We start from the raw sequence: 24421 nt of genomic DNA on the forward strand, positions 1-24421 counted from the left end.
CTTTGAAGGCAATCCAAGTCAAATCCCTCCAAGGAATCTGCTACCTAACAAGGGGACAAAGAAGACCATAAAACGGACACCTAACAGTCTAATTCTTAAAAGAACAAACTTTCTGGCCACTGTTCAAATAGGTCACAATGGCCCTAAGGCCATGAAGTACATACTATTAATAGAAGCAGACAAAGGATGAATGCTTTTATGGAATGCCAATGTCAAAAAAACATCCATAGTATTTTACGTTTTCTAGTTAAATTCTTCTCATCAACACATCATCTCAACCTTGCTCAACAAAGTAGTTCTTCAGCAGGTTGGAGGACCAAAACCGACATGGCAATTTTGGAGCAATCAGTATCATTATAGCCCCAGACCCCATTAGTTAAGTTTCAACATCGGTGGCGCTCTATGAATTACTGGAAAAGGAGTGAAGGCACTAGCTTGTTCAATCTAGATGAAAGAAACCCCCAGGGAGATTTGGCATTTCCCCATTCAGGAACCGTACAATGGATAGTGTGCAAAACTGCAAGGAAAAAAATATTCCCCAATTCTGAACTCAGTACCCAACTGTGAGGTGAATGATAAAATCAACACCAAGGAGGTGTGGCTTGAAGCACCAGCAATGCGGTTGCTTCTCTGAGAGCCTTCGCGGGGAGCACAGCAATCCCGCAAAACTTTGCGAAAAATGGAGGCGAGTCTGCACCAAGGTGCAGCAGAGCTGTAGGAGAAACCCCTGGGGGAAGCCTGGAGAGAGCAGCGACTAGGAACCGCCACATAAGCCCCGATATCACCAACGTGACATGGAGCCTGCTCGGAACAATGCTAGGCATGATGACGTCAGCCACAGAGGACGGGGAGTGAAAACGCTCCCCGCCCGTGTGTACACCCTGGGACTCTTCCATCAACCCCCAAGAGGAAGTGTGGCTACCGGAGTGAATGCACACAGTCAAGGCAGATAATGCTGAAGTAAGCAGGCATTGGGACGGGGTCCCGGGCAGATTTAAATTTTGACCTTGCGTCTGTACCTCTTGTACGGTGTCATGGATACATTTTGACTAAAAACTCTATGCAGAATCTCATGATTAGCATTTAGATTTATAAAGTCACTTTTTATATGATGTCAATATATATCCTATTGCAGGTACTTTGATCATGCGGGTCATTGCCATACCTCTTATTTTGTATTATAGGCGCTCCGCATTCAGGATAGGAGCCTCGATATAAATTGGTGTGTTAAGATTTGGAACACATTCTCCTCAACCATTGCCGGGGACGATACAGTTCTCACCTACTTCACACTTAAGGTATTTTTAGCAGGCAATATGGTTGTATTTTGGTTTGGAAGCACACTTTGAATTGTAATTTTCCACTCTTGGGACGTGTAATGAGCCTGTTTATGCGCACTGGCCACTTTGACGGCCCCTCTAATCAGGGTACACTGTACTAGCAGCCTTTAAGTTCCTTTAGACTTGGAAGTATAATTCTTGATTGACCTTTGTTTATTCTTCTATTTATGTTCTATTTATGTACGTGACTTCAACGTGATTATAGTTGAAAGGACTGAAACGCTCTCTATTCATGTATTTTGTACAGTTTAAACCTGCTTGGCTCAAGAAGAAGGGATATTGTTCCCGAAACGCGTCAGCCACTACTCAATTGTATACATGGACTACCATTACTTATCACTTTGTTGACAGTTATCTTAGCTCTTTTTCGGTTCAGAATCTAAGTGTGAACTGATTGTTAATTGCAAATTAAAAACCTGTTTGGTTTCTTTTTACAAAAACTTACAAGTGATTTTTCTCATTATTTATGTAACTCTAAACACAATGGAATGATTAAGTTGAATTTATTTGACATTGATGAACCATCAAATGATGGATTTTGAAAAGAGTGCAGGGGACGGGAGGGCCCCTACCTTTGGATCCTCGTTTTTTTCCTCACTTACACAGCAGTAAGCTGCTCCCAGCCCTACCATTAGTCCGCAAAGCACATATCTCCGGCCTGTACGGTCACTGCTCCCCCCCACTACTCGATGAACAGGAACAGTGGGCGCATTAATATGAAGGCTACAGGAGGTGGGAACAGATAATTACTTACCCTAGCAACTGCAATTTAGGTACAACAACTTGAACTCGGTAAGCTGTGATTCAGCTGCCCTCCTCACTGCAGGGACGCTCTCTTTGCCCACCTAGAGCCCAGTTACCATGGACAGAGAGAAGAGGTTGAGCAACGGCCACATTTACACATCCAGAGTGCCTTAAGCTTCCTGACCTACGTAGGAAACGCTGACTCCCATCACCTTGGCCAAGCAGCAAAAGCTCCAAAAAAACAACACATAGCCATCCTGTTGCAGCCGCACAATAAAGGCAAGAAACCAGAGACGGGACGCTCCTTGACCCACTCACCTGAGAGACCAGTAGGTCAATGGGCCACGAAAGAAGACATTCAATCTCTCCTGGTGGACATCAAATCTGAATTCTGGAATTGTATGATGGAAATCTGGTCTAGGGTGGAGCTTTGACAATCGAATGGAGGAGCTGGAGCACAGGGTCAGTGGAACAGCAGATCAAACTTTGGACCATGCAATGCAACTGACAGACCTACGGAGGAAGATCCAGGTAGTGGAAGAGAAGAACAAAGGCATGATGCTCAGGCAGGAGGATATCGAAAACAGGTCCCAGAGAAATAATGTGAGAATTAGAGGGGTATCTACCTCGGTTTCAGATCAAGCCCTGCAGGATTACGAGAGCTGCCTATTCCAAATGCTCCTCCCAGACTGCGATAAGGCAATGCTGCTTCTAGACGTACCCACAGGCTGCGGAATCGCAGAGGAGCATCCACAGAAAACCCTCCAGACGTGATTACCTGTGTTCACTTTTCCTCCACCAAACAAGAGATCATGGCAGCGATGCGACTGCAGGGCGAGTTAATCTTCCAAGGGGCACCAATCCAAATCTACCAGGACCTGGCATCAGCAACGGTACCAAGGCAAAGGGCACTCGAACCCCTGACAACGTTCCTCCAAAACCGGAAAATAAAATATTGCTGGTTGTTCCCGGCGGCCCTCCAATTCACATATGTGGGTCAGACACAAATAATGAATTCCTTGGAAGAAGATGAGGGTATCCTGACAGGGGGACCCTCGACCACAGACAAAGACCTCACATCCACCTCGCCTATTGGGGGGAATGGGAGAAGGCCCAAACCCATGACGTAACACCTGAGTGAAGATGGCGAAGGGACGGAAACCAGTATAGACTCCACAACAGTCATAAATGAAACCCACAGACATAACTACAGATACCCTACTGCCACATATCCTAGAAAGGCCCTCCTTGGCTCCCGACGATGAGGCACTGAGGGATATCGGACCCCACATGGCATACACCAGCCTAGAGTGTGCATACGCTCAATGGCCAAATGGCTAATAGGCCCAGTTATGTTCTAGTTTTTCAATTTAATTTTGATTTTGGTTTACAAAAGTTAAAAACACAATTGCAACAAAAATGGGGAAAGTTTATGATACTTGATGGCAGCTGAAGAGCAAATGAGCCTGAATCCTTTCCCTCCGGCGGGCTGGACAGATCCACAGGAGGCCGCTTCTCCCCATCAAAAACATTGCTTTGTGACTCTTAACATACAAGGCCTGAACTCTCACAACAAGCGCAGATCAGCACTCCGACTTCTAAATGACTTGGGCAGCTCAGTAGTACACATTCAAGAAACTCACTTGGTCACTGCATAGTTTCCATGTCTATGCAGCAGAGCTTTCCCAAGACAATTCCTGGAGACCAGCGGCTCCAGGAAAGGCAGCACACAAATCCTACTGGCCAGAGGGATTCCATTTACAGAATTGGAGGTTCTCAACAGCCCCAAAGGGCGAAACATTGGCATCAAAGGTAAGCTGTTCAACCAATTGTATACCCTGGTTTCAGTCTACACCCCTAATAAAAGACAGGAGTTCTTCTTAACAGACTTGGAGCTCAATCTACTTCCATTCCTTGAGGGTCAGGTGGTGATAGAAGGAGATTTCAATGGGGTTCCACACCCCCAGGCTGATAAATCTCACCAACCGGCACTGAGAGACTTTAAACTTGACCTGGCCTGCTCCACTTCTTTAAGTCTCTCAGTGTGGTGGACTCATGGAGGGTCCTAAACCGAGAAACCAAAGAGTATTGTTTTATTCCATGTTTGTGTACATCGTACTTCCTCCCACATGAACCAATTGCTGACTAGCCCCCAACTCCTGCCCTATACCGCTGAGGTACTGATATCCTCCAGTGATCCTAACAGCCCGCATTCACAACAATGACTCCCCCACCAAGACCACAATGGACCCTCTACGACCAAATGCTGAATGACATGGCACTGAGAGATGTAATAACCAAAGCCATCCATAACTACTGTTGAGAAAACCCTGTCCGGCCCAACTCGATTGCCACCAGATGGGAGGCTATGAAAGTGGTTATAATAGGGGAACTGATAGCCAGGTGGCGGCTTATAAAAGACACAGATTAAAGGCTAAAGAAGTATTGGAAGACAGAATTGTGGCTGCTGTACAAAACCATAAGACAGGCTTGTCCCCCAAAGCAGCACAAGCCCTATGCATTGCCCGCAACAAATTAGAAGCCCATTTTGCAGAAGAAACCACTCAAACCCTGAAACAAACCAAACAAAGTGATTACACTAACGGCAACAAAGCTAACACATTTCTGGTTAGGAAACTAGTAAAAGCCTGCATGCAGATCTGATTATAAGCCTGAAAGACTGACAGGGCGTAGCTCAATATTTGTCAGGACTGGCTTGCTGGAATCCACAGGAGCTGATGCTGATCCCACAGACCCTTACCAGGAGAGTTCCCCGCTCAACCCTATGTTTACAGCTGAGTTGAGAACGCCAAGGAAGGGAAAGGGGTAGTGGATAAAATAATAAGAGAGATACGGCAGACTCTCTACCTTCTGCCCCGTCTCTGGTATCTGTAGTGAAACAAATACACCTGGTTACATATACACTGTGTAGGAACTATGCATTAGGAAAACAATTGTAATTACATATCTGTTACCTGCTCAACCTCTGCTATTTGCTGGAGGCGTGGTTTTGTCACATAGAATATTTTCTAAATGACTGACTCTTGTAAACCCAGAATGTATTGCACTAGAATAGGTGAGTTCTTATTCTAGTCTCTTCAGCTACTATTACTGCGTGATCTGTTTCTGCTCTACTCGATCCTTCTAGAAGAAATACTTGACCTTGGATGCACTTTAAGAAACTTGAGTAAGAATACTTCTAGACACTAGCTATAGTAGCTTTAACTTTGCCTTTTAGAACATCTTGCACATATTTGCTGGAGCTAATGTCTTTTAAACTGCTTGCATTAACTAACTAAACCAATATCTTTAAAACTACTTGCATTTACTAATAGAAAATATTGTCTTCTTCTTTTCACTTGCAAATGCTATTTGTCCAGTGTTCTTTTCCCCAAAGATTTCTGCTTTAAACTCAAACAACGTTGAACACAACAAATGAACACTTAATCTTGTGTTTCCTCTGTTGCAAACGTCGTCCTCTTTCTACTACCATTAACACCTCTTTAATTACTTTACTTGCGAATGTCTGTGAAAAGAGTATTCACTTGCTGCAGTTTGCATCAGGAAACAACACGTAGCCACTGAGACTTCTAGGTACGCGCGCTGTGAATAACCTGGTGCTTAAACACATGCGCATTGCTGGCTCACCGCACTTCACTGTCTTTATTTTGACACACGCTTTGTTTATTACCGTGCTTTGCGATCTGTGCAAAGTTGCGCACATTGTTAGTTTGCCTCACCGCATGGATGTAAGGAAAGAGACATGCGCATGAAACTTTAACCCCCGTTGCGCCTGCAGCTCGACGCATTGCTTTCGAATGAAGGCTGCCACACCCCCTGTGGTTAATTCACATGCGCTTCACGCATTAACAAGTTTACAATGGCAACTTCTTCAGAGTTACGTGCCGTGTCGGAGAAAACTGTAAACCACACTCTGCTCTCTCACGCACAGCTTACACTTCTGCTACTTGCATTGCATGACTTTGGCACTAGGCGCTTGTACTAAATATTAAACTCCTACTTATTTGCAATATGGTATGCTATAAAACAGTTCAGCACTTCTGTTGCCTGTTTTGGACTATCTCACAACATGTTTCTTAAATGAAATATACAGTAACTTCCTTCTTAGATCTTCAGAATGAACAGCTAGGTTAACTTGGATGTTTCCTCTAGCTTTTGATATTTAAATTGAAACGCTCCCAACCGTGGTCTTCTAAGAATAATACTCTCTCAACTTCTGATGTCTTCCTACTTCTTGGTAGAGCTTTCAGGACTCTGGATAGGGCCTAAATTAAGGAACTATAAATAACACAACCTGTCTCTGAATTTCTCTAGAAGAAAGGCAGTTATAGAACCCTGTGCACCAGCCAAGTACCCAGACCATTGTACTCCCAACCAATCAGATGAACCCAACATTCCAACATCTTAGCCTGGGAAGCATGTAATGTTTAGCCTTGTGAAAACACCCTCCTTTCTATGCATCACCACAGGCCAACTCCACTTACCAGACACCCACCCCTGCCAGTCCTGACAATATTCAGAAGAACAAGTTACTTACCCCTGGTAACGTTCTTTCGAATAGATGTTCCTCTTACGTATTCCTCATCTTTGATATTTAATATCAAGCTTCAGATGCCTCATAAAAAGTATACGGCAGAGGGTGCTGTGCGTCGATGCAGTCGACTCGAGGGCCTCTGTCTCGAGGATGACATCATCAAAGGTATATATAGCACGCCAGTGCTGATTGGCTTCAGTTCTGTTTTTCAGACAGTAGAAACTACCGGCATAAGCACGGGTTTGACCGTACTAAGCTTTGAAGGAGCGAAAGCTGTAATATCATGGGAAATTCTACTGTGGGGTAAGCTGGGGGGGCGATAAGGAATATGTGGAAGGAACAGCCAGACGAAAGAACATTATCAGGGGTATGTAACTTGTTCTTCGAATGGAATGTGTCCTCCCACGTGTTCCTCATCCTTGATAGACACCCAAAGCAGTGTTTGTTTCGGTGGTGAGAGTAAGAATTTAGTTATTTATGGTTTCCATGAACCGAAAGGAGGACAGCTTTTCCAAAGCTTCCATCTTGACCGAGGGAAGACACAAGGCAGTAGTGCTTTGTGAACGTGTGTATAGTAGCTGCCTCACAAATGTTTTTGATCGGGACAACCCTTTGCAGAGCTGTAGAGGGAGGCATGCCCTTGGTGGAATGAGCCCTTAAACCTTCTGGAGGATCCTTGCACGCCAGCTTGTAGTATTCTGAAATTGCCATCTGATCCATCTGGATAAGGTCTGTTTAGTCACAGCCTGACACAGTTTGTGACCTGTATAGCCTATAAAAAGCTGATCATCAATACAAAGTTTGGATAATCTAGATATGTAGAAGCTTAGAGGTCTACGTGGATCAAATCTGTGAAATCTCCCCTCCTCTCTCAGTGGAAGACGTATTGGAGGGCAGATGGACACGTCCAGAAGGTCCGGATACCACATCATCCTGGCCCAATCCGGGGAAATTCGGATCATGTGTTTCTCAAACATTCTCAACCTCGTGATCACTTGAGGAATGACGGGAACAGGAGGAAACACATACTGGAGTAGAAATCCCAACTCCACCACAAACGCATCTTCTAGAGCTCCTCTTGGAGGAAATTTGGGGGAGACTGTGCTCTGCCTGCTAAGTGCGTCTGCCGCTGTGTTCTCTTTTCCAGCTGGGTGAACTGCTGATAGGGAGATTCCTTCTTGAATTGCCCAGTACCAGAGCTGCATTGCCTCTCTGCACAGTTGTAGTGACCTACACATCCTCTCTTGTTGAGATAGTACATGGATCTTAGCCGTCACTACCAGGACATTATTTCCCAGTACAGAGGGCAGAAACGGCCCTCAGCTCCAAAAGATTGATGTGTAGTTTGGACTCTGATGGAAACCAATGACCACCGATTGTGAGATCGTTGGCGTGGGCTCCCTGACCAAGTGAGTGAGGCGTCAGTCACTACTGTTTTCTCCAGCCCAGGTTGCCAAAAAAGATTCTTCCTTCAGAATGTTGTCCTCGCAGGCCCACCACAGAAGATCCTGTGCGACCCTGCTTGGAACCTGAAGTAGGTCTGACATGTTGCACGAGAATTGAGACCATTGTGCCCCGAGAGCCCACTGAAGGGATCTCATTCTCAGGCGAGCCTCTGGCACCAGAAAAATGCAGGATGCCATGAGGCAAACCAACCTCAAAGAATCAAAGGCCGGGAGATGCTAGGCAGCCTGAAATCTGGAGACCATCTTCAGAATGTCATGAGCCCTCACCTCGGGTGGCAAGCTCTTTCCCAAGGATGTATTCAGTACAGCCCTGATGAACTGGAGTTTTTGAGAAGATGTCATATGGGACTTTTTGCAATTGAGGGAGAAGCCCAGTCTGAGAAGAGAGTGGCAAGTGACGTTGAGATGATCCAGAACTTGTTCGGGAGAACACGCCCTGATCAGCCAATCGTCCAGATGGTGTGGAGGTCAGCCCAATAGGTAGGACTCGAAACTGATCATGAGAACCGACAATGGCGAACCTCAGGTAGTTTCTGTGCTTGAGATGGATTGGCACATGAATGTAAGCATCCTGAAGGTCCAATGGCACCATCCAATCCTAGATTTGGAGGTCCTGAAGGATCCGAGTAAGTGTGACAATCTTGAATATGTCCTTCCTGAAGAACTTGTTCAAGTATCTCAAGTCGAAGATGGATCTCAGTCCTCTGTCTTTCTTGGGTATTAGGAAATATGGCGAGTACCATCGCTTGCTCCTCTCCGCTATAGGTACAGGTTCGATAGTGCCTTTCTCTAGCAGGGTCAACATTTCCTGAACAAGGAGCGGATCTGGAACCATCAAAGAGTGGCTCCCCGGTGGATGGTTATGAGGTATCCGAAGGAAGGGGCAGCAGTAATCTTGGGCTATGGTTTCCAATGCTCAAGCATCCAAAGTAATGTCTCACCATTTTTTCAGATGCTGAGACAGTCTGCCTCCCACTGGTGTTTCGTGACTCAAGACCTCAGAGATGTTTTGAGGTGGCTCATGCAGTGGTTGTTGGTAAGGATGCCCCTGCTTGAACTGGCTTTGCACCTCTCCCTCGTCTACTATCAGGGAATATTCTTTGGCCTCTTGGACCAGCCATTCCTCTCGCTCTTCCAACTGAGGAGTAGTAGCGAAAACATCTACCCCTGTCCATTGGGGCGAAAGGGCTGAGGCTGCCGCCTTCGAGCAATGCAACTTCAAGGCTTTTGTCAGCCTTGTTGTCAAAAAGGTGAGACTCGTCAAAAGGCATGTTAAGGAGTCTGGACTGCACATCCGGCGCTTATCCCAACTTCCTCATCCATTCAAATCTGTGTATTACGGTGCTGCACATGGCTTCTTTGCCGTCTGTAACAATAGCCAAGAACCTGTCTCTTTCCTCTTGTTCAGGAATGTGCTCTGCCACCATGGAAATACAGTCCCATAGAGTGAATGAGAAGTTTGCTAGAGCACACGTAGAATTGGCTGATTTAAGAGCCATGCTCCCTGCAGAAAATACCTTCCTTGCCCATGCATCTACTACTTGGAGGGATAGTTGGATAAGCTGCCTGCTTTTAAGTTGCAGTAGCTGCCTGTACCACCAGACTCTCTGGAGTGGGGTGGGGTGTTCTGGTAAGTAGTTGGAGTCACTACTAAATGGGCAGTATTTTTTCGTCAGGTTTTTGTTTACTGCCGGATTAGACTCTGGTGTTTCCCAATTTGCTGCCATCCTTTTTTGGAGAGAGATGTGAAATGGTAAAATGGGATCTATTTGCGGACCCTTATCAAGGATGTAAGTTAGAACATCCTGCTCATAGGTGAGGGTATGCCTACTCCACCACAAGTAGTCTATATCTTTAGACATTAATTGTCTATATGGTGCATCTGCATGCACACCAGCTTCAGGTCTACCAAATTCTACCTCTGGTGAGGTGTCTACCCCACTGGCTGTTTGCAAATTGTCATAAAGATTTTGTAATCTAGACTCAGAAATAAAACTCTCAGTCACATTTGGTGTACCATATTGAAGGCCAAATGGTGCATCATAATCTGATGGGCTCATTCTCCTCATAAATTGAGCTGAGAGATTTGAAATAATACATCCTTGGTAAAGGAATATATGTTTTGTCTGGAATAGGCATCGAAGGCTTAAGAAATTGTGAACTTGACGCTCGAGGAGTCGTCGAAACCTTTACCGACATCTTTTTCGACTTTGATGGGTGCCATTGGGTTAGATGGGGTGGCTGTCGTTGATGGTGCAGCCGGCATCGATGGCACAGCTGGTCTCGATTGTGCCGCCGGTTTTGAGGGCGCAGCTGGCGTCGATGACCTCGATCTCGACTTATGCTTCGACCTATGACTCGAATAATAATTAGTTTATTTCTCATCTCATCAAGGCCTCGATGGCTCTCGATGAGGATTTGTCCTTCGACCCAGGCTCAGGGGCACACCGGGTTTGGCTCGAGCCCTTTCCTTACTGGCTTCTTTGGACGGCGCGGTAGGAGCATGGCTTGCTGAGGTTTTTTGCCTATAAAATATTTTCAGCATTTCTGATCTAAATGCTTCCCATTCGGCCGGTGTGGAGGCTTTTGTGGGACAAGATACCCTCTCAGGGGATGTGTCTGATGACGATGTCGAAGAAGGCGACCTGTGATGCCTCTTTTTCAATTTCCTCAACAGCGAAGAGGAGTGGTGGGAGATACTCCTCGATCTGGATCTTTTCACATTCTTCCTTCAAGGAGAGTTGCTTGTCGGCTCATCCCAAGAAGGTTTTTTCGACAAGGTAGTCGATGGGAATATTTTGGGGGTTTTACCTATTGGCAATTACCCCTTTCGGTCCTTCAGAGCCTTTCTGGTCATAGACTGGCATTTGGAGTAGGCCGATGTTTTCGACACCGAGACACCACGGACATACTTGAACCCGGTCTTCAGGGTAGTATATGTTGAGGAAGAAGACATTTTCGGGATTAGAACTAAAGAAGCGCGCCATGTTTCTCGAAGCCAACAGGTGATGCGCGTGCTATACATATAAATATATTTGATGATGACATCCTCGAGACAGAGGCCCTTCGAAGGAACATAGAGTTGACTCCATCGGCACGCAGTGCGCTCTGCTGAATTTTCTTTTCAGAAGCAGCTGAAACTGGATAGTGAATATCAAAGAAGAGGAATACGTGAGAGGACACAATCCATTCGAAGATGCCAAGCAACGTCACATTTGTTTGACACTATGTCAGCTATCCCCCATAACTTAGCTCAACAGGAACAATATATTGTAGAAGCCGCCCTGCCCAGTCTATCAGTGGTGGATATGGAAACACTAGAACTACCAATCACCACAGAGGAAGTCGAGTCAGTAATTAAATCCCTGAAAGCTAAATCTCCGGGTCCCAATGGATTCTCCCCAAAATTCTATAAACTCTTTCAGGTATCCCTCACGGCCCCCTAACCGAACTCATGAACTCCTTTTGGGAGGCGGGCAACACAACCCCATCCATGCAAGAATCCACCACTATTGTGCTGTTAAAGCCGTGAAAAGACCCAAGAGAATGTGCCTCATATAGGTCTATCTGGTTGCTTAATATAGACGCGAACATCTACTCTCAAGTGCTGGCAAATAGACTAGCAAGTGTACATCCCAAAATCGTTGACGCCCACCAAACAGGCTTTATTTTAGGAAGAAAAACTGGGGAAAATATTTGGCGAGCCATTAACTCAATAGAAGTAGCAACAACAGAACACTTAACTAGCTTTACTTACCCTAGATTCAACCAGTGCATTTGACAGGGCTGATTAGTCATTCCTGTGATTGGCCCTGGAGGCTTTCCGCTTTGGCCCCCTCATCTGTAAAATGCTACTAGCCAACTATAGATCCCCAAAAACAGTCCTAAAAGTAAACCAGAAACTCTCATGCGGGATCAGACAGGGATGCCGGCTCTCCCCGTTAATCTTTTCTCTAATTATGGAACCATGTTCCCAACTAATCCGTAACAATATCACTATTGAGGGGTTGGTGATAAAGAGGGACCAATACAAAGTATCTTTTTACGCCGACGACATACTGCTTTCACTCACTAATAGCCAATCTTCCTTACCGAAGGCGCTGGCAAAACTCGATTCCTTTGAAAGAGTTGCAGGCTTTGCTATTAACTATGCAAAATCAGGAGCTTTGGGGGTGGGACTGACTAGAGATACAATAAATGTCCTCTGGCCTACCTGCCCATTGGAATGGAGCACAACCACAATGAAATACTTGGGAGGTCCACGTAGCGGCAAATCCTAAAGGCCTATATTTGGCCAACTTCCCTCGCCTGTTTAATGACTGGGAGGATGGACCTCAAGAGACGGGCAGCCCAAGGGATCTCACTCATTGGAAGAAACACAGCATGTAAAATGAACCTACTGAGCCTAGATTTCTATAAACCTATGCTTGACCCTCCCAGTGGAAATCACCTTAAAACCACTCCATCAACTTCAGAGACAGGTCTCCTAGTTTATATGGAAGGGGGCGCGGATTGCACAAAAGGTAATCACAGGACCCGCCAAATGGGGGGGAATGGGTGCCCATAAGCTCCATAACTACTATGTCGCAGCACAATTGACGAACATTCTTGCCTGATTCAGTCCTTCAAACCCAACAAAATGGGTACTCATCGAACAAGCTAGGCGTCTGACCCCGCTCCGCTCCCTGCTACATATATCGGCACGTAAATACTGGACAAACACTCTTGCCTTTACTAGAACCACCTTAAAAACCTTGTATTGGGCAAAAAAAAGGGACCCCCAAAGGTGTGAACCTATGCTTGCCAGTTTTCAAAATCATGGCTTTAACCTGGGCCTGAGGTCAGCTAACTTTAACAACTGGAGTCGGGGAGGGCTGCAGAAAATGTCTCAACCTTCTGAGAATTTGGCACACCATTCACCTTTGATAAATGCAAAGAGAGCTTCGCCCTGTCTGAATCATATTCTCATACACATAAATCAGACACTGGATTACCCAAACAGACATCAAACAAAGGGCCACAAGGGAACTCATTTCCTTAGAACTCACGCTACAGGAGGGCCCTCGGAGAGGAAACATCTCAAGACATTATAATCTTCTGCAAGACGATATGCTAACCATACGACCTATATATGGCATTGTGTGACATACTTTGCAGTTGGTTCTCCTGGTAGTATTGATCGTGCAGCAGAATGTCATCAAAGGATAAGCCCAGCCTGGATACCATTTGCCTGCTTAGAACTGAGCAGCTTCTGTAGAGATGGCCGAATGGATCTCTTTATGGGACACCTTTACAGTTGTGAAACAGGGTGTACATTTGGCACACAGTTTCTGTTCTCACCCTTCTATGGCCTTGGGTATCAGTTCACAGTTTTCTTGATGCACTTGCGCATTCAGGGTTACTCTTTGCCATTTAGACTTTTCTATGATCTATTTCTTGCATGCACCTTTTGGGCAGCCACAGACCTCTGAAATGCAGGGCCGGGAAGGGAAACCAGTGCTTGATTATGAACATCACTTTAGTGCCATCTGTAGGAACTCTGGACTTGACTTAAGCATAGGCATGCGTTTAATATTGTAAATTGACCCTTATTTTTGTAACAGTTTAAAAAATGCATGTAATATATTTGAATATAAATGTGATTGCACAGTGTATGTGTGTATTAATTAGAAAGAACTCCAAAGATAATGTGAAGTGGCACCAATACAACCATTGAGGTTTTTCCTGTTTTTCATAGTAAAAGAGAATTTTGGGAAGATAAGAATGACCAAAGAACTTTATATCCGTTATCTATGTCTATGACAGTTGTATGACTGAATCACTAAATAACTAAAGCACGCTGGGTTTGGTACACGTTTCCCTTTTTTTGGGATAAACAAAAGTCTCCCTAACAATAAAGCTTTTGTAAATATCAAGCATATATACAAGTATGGCCACCAAAGGCTTTAACTGACAGTGTGGATTGAATAATAACAGCTCAAAATGACTCGCTTGGTTGTGCATCAGCTAGATTCAGAGAAACAAAATAGGCTTTATATAAAAAAAACGTATTGTATGAAAATAATGAATTAAAAATGCTGAATGCACATTTGGCGGTAACCAAAGTACAGAATCCCATCATACCGAACAAGGGTTGCAGGGGTGTTCCCTGCTCAAACTGAACAGTGTAATGGGATTGGAGGTCGTGGGGGGTGTCTCCCGCTTCCTTTACATTGATAGCAGGGGACAATAAAGGAGAAATAAAAAGAGCCTGCACTGTTAGTGCCAACCCATGTTAGTGAAAGGGAACTGACGTTAAAGGGGGAGCAAAGACGGTGGCACTGTTACGCTCACTTGGTCTCCGCGGAGACGTTGGGGTACGGTTGCAGTCCTCCCTGAACTAGAATCACCCCCTTCAGGCCTCTCCCTCAGTAGAAAAGCTGTGAGCGGCGGTACATGGGGATACTGCTTCTATGTGGAGATAACTGTGTGTGAATGCGCCAATCTGTAGTTGTTGTACCTCTCGAACCCTTCACCCCAAGTACGGTTTAAATGAGCATACACCGGCACATAAAGCTCACCTGTGAATTATGAAAGATAAGCTCTTCGTCCTGCTAATTCTGGCAGGGGCGTGTCTAATGGGATCTAGTTCCTTCACTGATCCCTGATAAGGATTAGTCCAGCTGCGACTATGCTTCTCCTTATGATTGGTAAGTCTTTCTTGAGCTCTTGTGATGCTGTTCGTTCTGTTTAATGTCTTTATATGTTGCTCCTATTTATGCCTGCAATAATGTCTCGCTTCTGTTTTCTTCCCTTAGATGGCTTCCCTTAGATGGGAATGCGGCCTCAATGCAGCTGTGAGACACGAGACGCAGCCGGATGGGAGATGGATGCTACCGCAAAGTTCGACAGCAGGTAAGTGATGGTTTAAGAAAAAGCGCGAAGTATGGCGAAGCGCAACCTTAAACGGACTGTTTTTTCAATGTCTAACCTTGTCTTCTGTTTTTCCTGGCAGGCGCTGCTGTCAACGATGGAGAGCGGTGCCACGAGGAAGATTTCGGCGTTCCGGAAAGTGTAAAGATGAATACTTGGTTCGCCGAAGAGATGTACAGGTAAGAACAGCTTCCCCCAGTTGGTAAGTATGCTGGCAGGAAGCAGGATGTCCAGGAAGCAGGCTCTTCAAAGGTGAGTCTGACCTCAGGCGACGGTGAGCGTTACGCTGCTTGCAAGTGCAGAATAACACAAAGCGTCTTTCTTGAGGATCGGGACAGCTTATATAGCTGAGATCGTGGGCACGCCCATTAGGGCCGGCTTAGCAGCCACACCCTGCCACTCCTAGAGAGTGAGCACGTGCGAAGGCAATCCATTAGCAGCCACAACCAAGAATATACTTGGGGCTACTTAATGGATGGAATGTTCAAGGTTAATGCATCTGAAGTGCTATGTCCATAATAATAGCTTTTTGGTGTTAAATGGATTTTCCTGTTTACTTTTGTTCATGATCCTGGTGCCAAAGGCGCCAGGACAGTGTCCACCCAGGTCTCCTGTGCATGCGACCCCTGCATGCCTGTGCCCCTGACTTCATGACCATGACGAGCACAAGAAAGAAGATAAGTGTGCCGCTGAAGTGTGCATGGGTTAACGGGTACCCAAATATGAGTGATGCAGGGAAGGGTGATCTATGTGATCATTGCGACGCTCAATTTTCGAAATTGACATTTTCATATTCGAAATTACGGTAGGCACAGTGATCACATAGATCCTAGAAAATGACAACCAGTAAATTGAAAATGAACTTCAATAAAATGCCACTCCTCTGGCAATCTGCTGCCCTAGACCTGCGCCTGGTCGGCCTTGCCGTACGTTTATGATGGCAATACTTACCCAACTTTCCCCTGTAACTAGGAACTGAACTGTACACTTGGTTCCATTGGATTATAAGGTCAATGCTTTCTGAACTTCTAAAACACCCTTAAAGTACTTGAGACATTTATGCACCTGGAAATCATCACTGTATACATGTTCCTATTGTGAGCTAGTATATGTTATGGTACACAGTTAGTTTGTATAACCTACCTGCTATTCAGTTAGTTTGTATAACCTACCTGCTATTTTATAATTTCTGTGTAAATCTCATTAACTTCATTCAGTAGATAATATGCAGTGACCTGTATAATCACTTTACCTATTGACTTTAAAGGTTATTTGAGCTTTTTAGAAACTCTTTACTTTAAACATGTATATTTATTGACGCTTTACCTTCACACTAAAGAGTATATTTTTTTCACACACAGTGTGGGCAATACTTCAGCTACGAGATGACAAACTGAACTCTATGACCACCCGCTCCCCATTAAGTCTGGCTGCTTGTCACGTCACCACTGTGAGAGTAAGGCTTAATGCAGTGGAAATTCCTGCAAAGCCCTATAAGTTGGTTTTTCATAGCCACCATAAGAGCCTGTAAACACTTCAGCCATACTTCGGATGTGTCCAGACATTGAACAGTGTGCACCTATGCAAGAATAAAGGTGCCTGACGTGGCATGAAAGCTCTTGCCCTGCTTCTCGCATATGGTGATTCTCAATTCTGTACTATTTCCCCATCGGCGAGTGTGAGTTTATTATGAAGAGGAAGGCATTGAGAGGTTTAAGTGAAGGCTTATGAGTGCAGGAATGGCTACAGGGAGTAAAAATAATATCTAACACTCAACCATTATAATACTCGGCCACAGTATTCACTGGCACAACAAGGTAATGGAAAGGTAAGAGTAGGAGTTAGATCACAGTAGTCGAGATTTGTATAGATACTTTCAGAATTTCATGTAGTTCGAGTTGAATGAAAATGCACATAGCTTACTTCCAAGTACGTAAAATTGAAATGATTATAAGTAGCACACTTTCTATGTCAGCAAAGGTTGGCAAAACACTACAATCTTGCTTTGCTTAAATTAGACTTCTTAAAAACCTTTGACCATTTTTTACTTTTTCTCATCAGCTCACCTGAATAATCGTTTTGGTTTATGTAAGGAAGTTTACCTAGACATTCTTCCAATAGACGGCAGAGTTAGTAACTATTCTACCAGGCGTCGGTGGTGGGGGGGGGGGGATAAGGTGAAAAAAAACTCCCCTAGAAAGCACACATTAAAACCGCACTGCAACAACTACATTGGCTTCCAGTAGCCAAAAGTACCATCTGAAAATATCTATGCTTGATGCATCCTCTCTCACATCGTCCACCTTTTATCGTCTGAGCTTTCCGCCCTCCCAATCCAAAATAATGCAGAGGCTGAGCATTCTCACTCAGAGCCACCAATCCCTCGAATGAACCACCACTCCCTCCAAAGCTCACCAGCTGACTCTTACTTCAGGAAACTCTTAAAACCTAATCTCTAATCCTTAAATCAGTTTTGTGTATGATCACCAATCTTGCAGCAACACCTCTCCTTGGTCTGTTTCAGCGCAATGAAGCCTCTTCTGAGAAGCACATTTGCCCTTTTAAAAAAAAAATAGCATAAAATAACATGCTCATCAGAAGGAAGCAGGAAAGGAGTGAGAACAAGGGCAGACAAGAACCTTTCAACATACATTTGATATTCAAAGCACTAACAGGAAAGTAGTAGAAATACATGAGCTATATGCATTCAGAATTGGTGTCCGCTTTACTTTCTTCTAGGCAGGATAACGATAACCCTCCCTCTTTGTTAACACCTTAAACAAATGTAAGATGCTTATAATTCATGCGAGTGCATTGAGTGGACATAGATGTCATAAGAAATAGCCAAGCAAGCCAAACAAGCCCAATAAGCAAACAGCAGGCTCCACCAAACGGAAGGGGCTTTGTGTGTCGTGTAAAGGCAACATCAGTATTTAAAAACAACTTTACCACACAAATAAGATCCACTCATACAATGTTTTCGAATGAGAATTCCCATAGACATGCCATCCGCTATTCAGCGCTGTGAACCTGTGATTTGCAATTAATACTCAGGATAACACATCAAAGACATTGTGCGCAAGTGACGTGTTATTCTCTGCACCTGCAGAATACACAGAAAACTTCAATAATCTGTTAAATAAGTGCAATGAAACCTAGCATCAGAGGTAATATATAAACTGACAACATAGTAATTTAGGTACCCAGTGATTTCGCTGCAAATAAACATCGAGGGGGGAAACTATATTTTTTTGAGCCACTATCCAACGCTTTCCCCAAATATTCCAAGACTTGAGATTGTTTATAAAATTGAAAGAGTCCTAAAATATGTTGGGAAGGGTGTGTCGTTGGCTAAAAGAAATATTGTTTCCCCCCATGATTATTTCCAGCGTTGAAATATAACCCGTAATTTATTCTGGCCTGCCTATAAGTCACCTTGTTAGGGAAAGAGCCCTCCATCTCACGCAGGTAGTTGTCGATTCTCTTGCGCCCCTCCTCGTCAACAGCCGCGCATACAGACCAGATGATGCAGAATATGAACCAGAGTTCTATCATGCGGGTGTAGTTGTCGCTATCTGCTGGATTCACCTGAAGAAAAGAAAACATCTGTGAATATCAGGACTGCATGGTTATTGAAAAGAAGCGCACTACTATTCTCATAGTACATACCACTATGTACTGGATGTCCAAGAATTATTTGCAACTCAATGCTGCTAAAACTGAATTAATTCTATTTGGACCTAAAACCGGTTGTCAGCAGCCATGAAGCTGCTTATTCCATTACTCTTGGGCAAGAGTCTTAAATTTGTATCCAAAGTAAAAAATCTGGGTTGTATGTGGCAAGAAGACCTGGGCTGTGAAGCTCAGGTGGGAGCCAAGACTAAAGCAGTACATTTTGTCCTCCAAATGCTACCTCAAGCACTCCCCTATATACCAACCAAAGATCATGCATCTGTGGTAGGAGCTTTAACGAGTGCCCACTTAGACTTTAGACTACTGCAATAGTCAATTGTTGGGTATTCCTACCAAACAGCTTCAGCGGCTTCAGAGGGCACAAAATGCGGCCATCAGACTAATATTTAGGTTGAGGAAAACTGATCATGTTTCACTTTTTCGCCAGAAGCTGCATTGGCTATCAGTCGATGATTGTATCAAATTCAAGACAGCTTGTATTGCCTATACACGTGCTAAATGTATTGCTCCGCTGTATTTACAAGAGCTAATACAGCCATATCAACCTATGAGACAACTGCGATCTTGTGACGGACATCTCCTTACTATCCCTCACTCAGTTTTTATAACCAGAGGGGACAGAAGATTCTCGGTCTTTGGTCCCAGGTTGTGGAATTCTCTGCCGCTATCATTAAGAACTATGAGCTCACTTCTTCAATTTCGCCAGGCACTGAAGACTTTCCTTTTTAGGTAGATGGTCCTATTTCATCTGGGATCTTTCTCTATTTTCTTTTATCTACCTTTAGACTTTTGTCATCTGCGCTGATATACGGTTCATTTCGTTTGCTGCGCTTTATAAATGTAAAAAATCAAATCAAATCAGTACATAGTCCCCTTTTCTCCATACTCATAGGATGTGCCCGACGCATGGATAGGACCAGCACAAAAAAACCAACATATTTGAACAAACGTGGAGGATATGCACACAGTTTAGCTCCATCCCTGATGGGTATGCCCCTCGGCAATGCCTGGCAGTCCATTCTAAATGGCCAAGCCCAGGACAGTAACTGAAATAGCAGGCAAAGGGGAATGGCATTTGGAGGAAAGGGGCATATGGACAAGAAGTACAGTAGTGACTATGGTGACTAATTATTACATACTCTGACCTCCCATCCCCTTTTTTCCATATGCATGGCAGATGTATACAGCAATGACATACATGGGAGGATGGCTTTTACCCAAACAGGTTTTGCAACCACCTAGTCAAATTTGCAATGGTACCAAGCTCTTATAGAAGGTTTCCAAGCTTCTGAAGGACTGCCATGTTAGGGTCAGAAAGAACAGAATGTCACATGGTCATGCACTCAGGAGCCATGCTTCTAAATTAAGCAACCAAGGGGGAAGGGTGGATAGCAACTTCCCCATGCTGTCTGAGGAGATCCAGACTGGGGAAGTGGGATTGGCAGGGTTGAAGATAGCACTAGAAGGGTCCCTCTGAGCTGTATCTTGAAGGTGCAAACTTCCCCTATGTCCATACAGATGACTTTGGTGCATGTTCCTTTAAACATACTTCGCCCACCTCTGTTCTACTTCTGGGGCCTTTCAGTGCTTGACAAACTCTAGTTTACTTTGGTACTGGACCAATCTGGGGTCAAATACTATGTGACAATACACAACTATTCGCAGGATGGCATCAGACACATGCACGGTGGGGATTGGCACCCGCTGGGGAAATGTCCCCCCACAACCTAATGCACTTCTTTATTTCTCAAAGCTAGGTCTGCACTCAATAAATACCCTAATAATAAGAATACTATTAATAGCTTCTTGGAGCAGGACTTGAATGTCATATAACAGACGAAGACACCTTTGTGGAAGAAAAAGGGAGGGTCAGAAAACAGCAAAAAATACCCAGGAGGCAGAAAAACAGAACTGGGGTGTGGCGACTGATGATGTGATGGTAAAGAGAATGGGGCCAGCAAGCGGAGGGGTGCGCATGTGCATGTGGCTTGCATAATGTAAACATACTTATTTAAACTTTCAGCACATCTGTACGAGGCAGCTTTACTGGGGAAACTGCAAACGTGAGCTGTCTCAACCAGTTGGGATGGCGGAAGCGCAGTACAACCAAGCAATAAAGTATATGTTTATAATATATTTTGTGGACATTCCCTTGTGCAACGTGGTACTGTGGTACCATGTATTCCCGTCTTCCCTGCACCCCGTCCTCAGAGTTGATCTTGACCGATTGACTTATTGACCAAGTGACCCGAGACAGGAAAAACTTCAGGAACCAGGCTGCCAATGTTTAGAAAGGTGCCCTTCCACCCCCCCAAACACAGGTGTGAGAGAATCCTCTCTAGCAGGGAAACACATTCAAGATTTTCACGAGAAAATGACAGGTGCCTCTTTGACAGATTGATGACCCACCGCCAAGGTTTGTCGGTCAGTGACAAATGGTTGGACAAGGTATTCCAACTGTATAGAAATCTATGGAAACTCAAGTCTATACAATTCTTACAGCACATGACTCAAAAGGCAATGACGAAAACAGAAAATACCAGAGCAATACACCACATACTCAAGTGGGGAGGAATGAATGTGACTGTGCCATGCAGCAAGGTTTTCATGCAGTGGATGTGGACTTTGCCCAAAACGCCTTTCATTGCAAGTTTTTTACCTTAGATGAGAAGATAATGTGAATTTAAACCCCAATAAGGAATGCAGACTGTTTCACAGAAGAACATCATTCATCAGTCAGTAATAGATTATGATTTAAAAATGTTGAATGTTAGGCAGAAACCTGTGCAGTTCCTTCTGGGACCACTGCAAAAGATTTAGGACTACAGGTGTTTGGCAGTAAACCCACTTGGTGGCAGTCTGTACCACACAGATTCACTTGGTAGCTGTGGCTGAGCGGTCAGACTTCCCTCAAGAAGAACTAGGCAGTATACAGAGTATTCACAATAGGTCAAGAGCACACAATAGAACAAGTAAACACTGACCAGGGCTTGGTGTAAAAGAGATATCATTATTTATTTAAAAACCACATCTAGAAAAACAAACAGGCACTAATAATAAGCAATTCAGAAACACGGTCTTAAGTAAAGCCCCACTTATTTTCAGACAGCGATGAGCGCTTAACGTAGATGGCACTCTAATAGTTCGTTTTAAAAAGGGAGAGTAAAGCAGAGAACAAATTGAAACATATCCCAACACTTTTTCAAGAACACAACAAGGGAGAAAGGCAAAGTAAAACCGTGTAGTTAGAGTTCAAGAAGCCGGATCCACCTTCGGAGGATCCAAATGAAATGTGTCCAAGGTCACACGGTTGCAGTGCACAAAAGTCTTGTAAAGGTTCAAAAAGGAGTTGGACCACAGAAAGGGACCAGTTAGAGGGTCAAGGCGGCCAGCCCAGTCCAGAAGGTTAAGGAGTTATTATTACCTTGTAGCAATCTTTAGAAAGGGAGGCCTGGCGGACACGGTACCTTAAAGTAGTGAGAACGCTCCAGCGGGGGCAGTTGTTCCTGGCAGCGGGTGCAAGTCGGTGCTTCGTCCGGGGGAAGAGAGGATCTCGTCGTGGAGAAAGACAGGAGTCCGTTGCACTGCCAGGGAAGAAACCAGCCGCGAATTTTCTCAGGTACAAGGAGCGGTCCGGTGATTCGCGGTTCAGTGGTGAGTGGCTATCCGGCTGCCGGGGTGCTTGGCACGGGCAGTTCGACCACAAACCGGGCTGGGGTGTGAAGAAAGAAAGGTAAACTGGTTGTGCCCACCAGTCAGGGGAAGAAGCCTCTCCAGTCTGGAGATCTTCTCTGTCGTTGGGAAGTGGTGAGTCGGTTCTGCAGGGCTCCACCGGTGGTGTCGTCATGGTAGGTCGGCTCAGCTTCTCCCTCGTCGGATTCTCAGGTCCTGTGGCGACTTCTGAAGTTCCAGTCACCAAAGCCCTGCTTTTATGCAGAAAACCTGCATTCACTCAGCCTAGCTGTCACTCAAACATGCTAAGTGGTGAGCCGGCCAGCTCACCACTTGGGCCAATCACACAAGAGTGCGACCCGAGTTACCAGGGTAACTCGGTCCAGGGTGCCTAAACCCCCTCCCACACCCCCTGTGGTACCCAGACAGAGTGGCACCACTTTTGGAGGCTTCTGTGGAGAAGATCACCAAAAAAGTGGAACAAAGGGCTCAACTTGGGTTGGAGTCACAGAAGAGAACACAAATGCCATTTTAGAATCGAGTCTTGGCAAAAAATACCAACCGGAGAATTAATATTAATTAAATAAACCGGCGGTATGTTCGAGGCTATGAGAATTAAATAATTAAAGTTAGTAGCCTCGAACAATGGGAAAATCCCATAGGAGAATATTCGTGGTTGAATATAAAAAGTAGTTTTCCACTGCCACCAGCCAAAACTCGATCAGGGGGGACGGAGACGTGCCCCCTCGACTAACAGACCCCGGGGCAATCGAATTGCCCCGACCAGTACGTCCACAATATGATGGTTTGTACTGGTTTCTGTTAATAATTTGGGACTAGTAAAGCCAATGGTGACTTTACATGCCCTGGGAGACAGTAGTCAGTCCCAGGGTATGGAGTCTATGGTGGGGGGTCACTATGATGCCCCTGTGTTACTGCACGGAGGGTGCTGTGTAACACACATAGTAAAAACACATGAGACACTATGGAGTAAAGGACCCCATAGCCCATAAAACACATTAACAGTCAAAGGAATACCATTAATCATGTCCAAGAGTGGGAGAGAAAGAGTCTCACTCTTGGCAGGAGGAAAAAAAAAACTCCAGAAAGCCAGCAAAGCTGCTGGGGGACTCACTAGGTTAGGAAATTCAGCCTAAAGAGAGAATTCTCCCTAACATTGAATTGTTAGCTCGCAAGTTAAGCACTCACCAAAGACATGAGGTCAGACTGCACTTCATAGGTTTTAATTCTGGCAAGACCGCCTTACAATGTGAATGTACTGAGTACTAAAAATGTAGGTACGGGTACCAACTATTATAACAAAGCATAGAAGAGTGAGGTTTCCAGCACGAAACAAAATATCTCGAAAAGTGATATTATTTGTATTATCATTATCCTCATGTGACTTTCTTCACCACACAAAGGAAATACAAGTGTTCAAAGTTTTGCTCCTGGGAGGTTGCAAGTACAGAAGCATTTGGGGACAGTTCCCAAGCTAGATCACACTGATTTATAGGTTATTGTGATGCAGACTACTGCAGAGGTTCAAGGTGTTCAGCGGAAAACTGTTCATCATATCATCAGACTGGCCAAGAAGGACATGGCATTCAAGGTTTATTAATTTGAGTCATGGACCAGTCTGGCGTTTCTGGATTTGCTGTCTGTATCTTCACATTTGGCTTTTCAGCATTTGAGGATTCAGAAGGAAGACCGAATTTCATAATTTCTGACATTCATAATTTCATGTTGGAGGCTTTTGATGGTGTGTTCTGAAACTGTTGGGCTCACTTCTTTTGTCCAAATCTCATCAGTGTAAGATGTTACTTTAGCTAATCAAGTTAGGGAGATTTTCTTTTTGCAAATCCTACACTCTCTGTCCTGAGCCTCCCAGCATTACTGTTCAACTCAATGGGATTGCATGACTATATCATGGCTATCCTGAACAAAGGAGGTCTTAAAATACAAAATAGACACAGGCAGGAATTAAAAATACATTGGTACCCCACTGGTTACCAAAAGAGTACATTGGCCAAGCAATG

The 24421-nt window shown here is 44.6% G+C and overlaps 2 protein-coding genes across 2 annotated transcripts in view; one reads left to right on the forward strand and one right to left on the reverse strand.

Annotated features, from left to right (window-relative positions):
* The window catches only part of DNAH2 (dynein axonemal heavy chain 2), a 3498763-nt gene that overhangs the window by 1215371 nt on the left and 2258971 nt on the right, over positions 1-24421 (reverse strand). Inside the window, exon 47 of the mRNA XM_069646273.1 lies at positions 18453-18605. Within this exon, the coding sequence (XP_069502374.1) occupies positions 18453-18605 (153 nt within the window). The remainder of the gene's footprint in view (positions 1-18452; positions 18606-24421) is intronic.
* LOC138567785 (uncharacterized) overlaps positions 1-24421 on the forward strand; it is an 82564-nt gene that overhangs the window by 16334 nt on the left and 41809 nt on the right. The gene's annotated exons all lie outside the window — the stretch shown is intronic.

Source organism: Ambystoma mexicanum, chromosome 1p (genome assembly GCF_040938575.1).
Source record: "Ambystoma mexicanum isolate Mex_15411 chromosome 1p, UKY_AmexF1_1, whole genome shotgun sequence".
NCBI lineage: Eukaryota > Metazoa > Chordata > Amphibia > Caudata > Ambystomatidae > Ambystoma > Ambystoma mexicanum.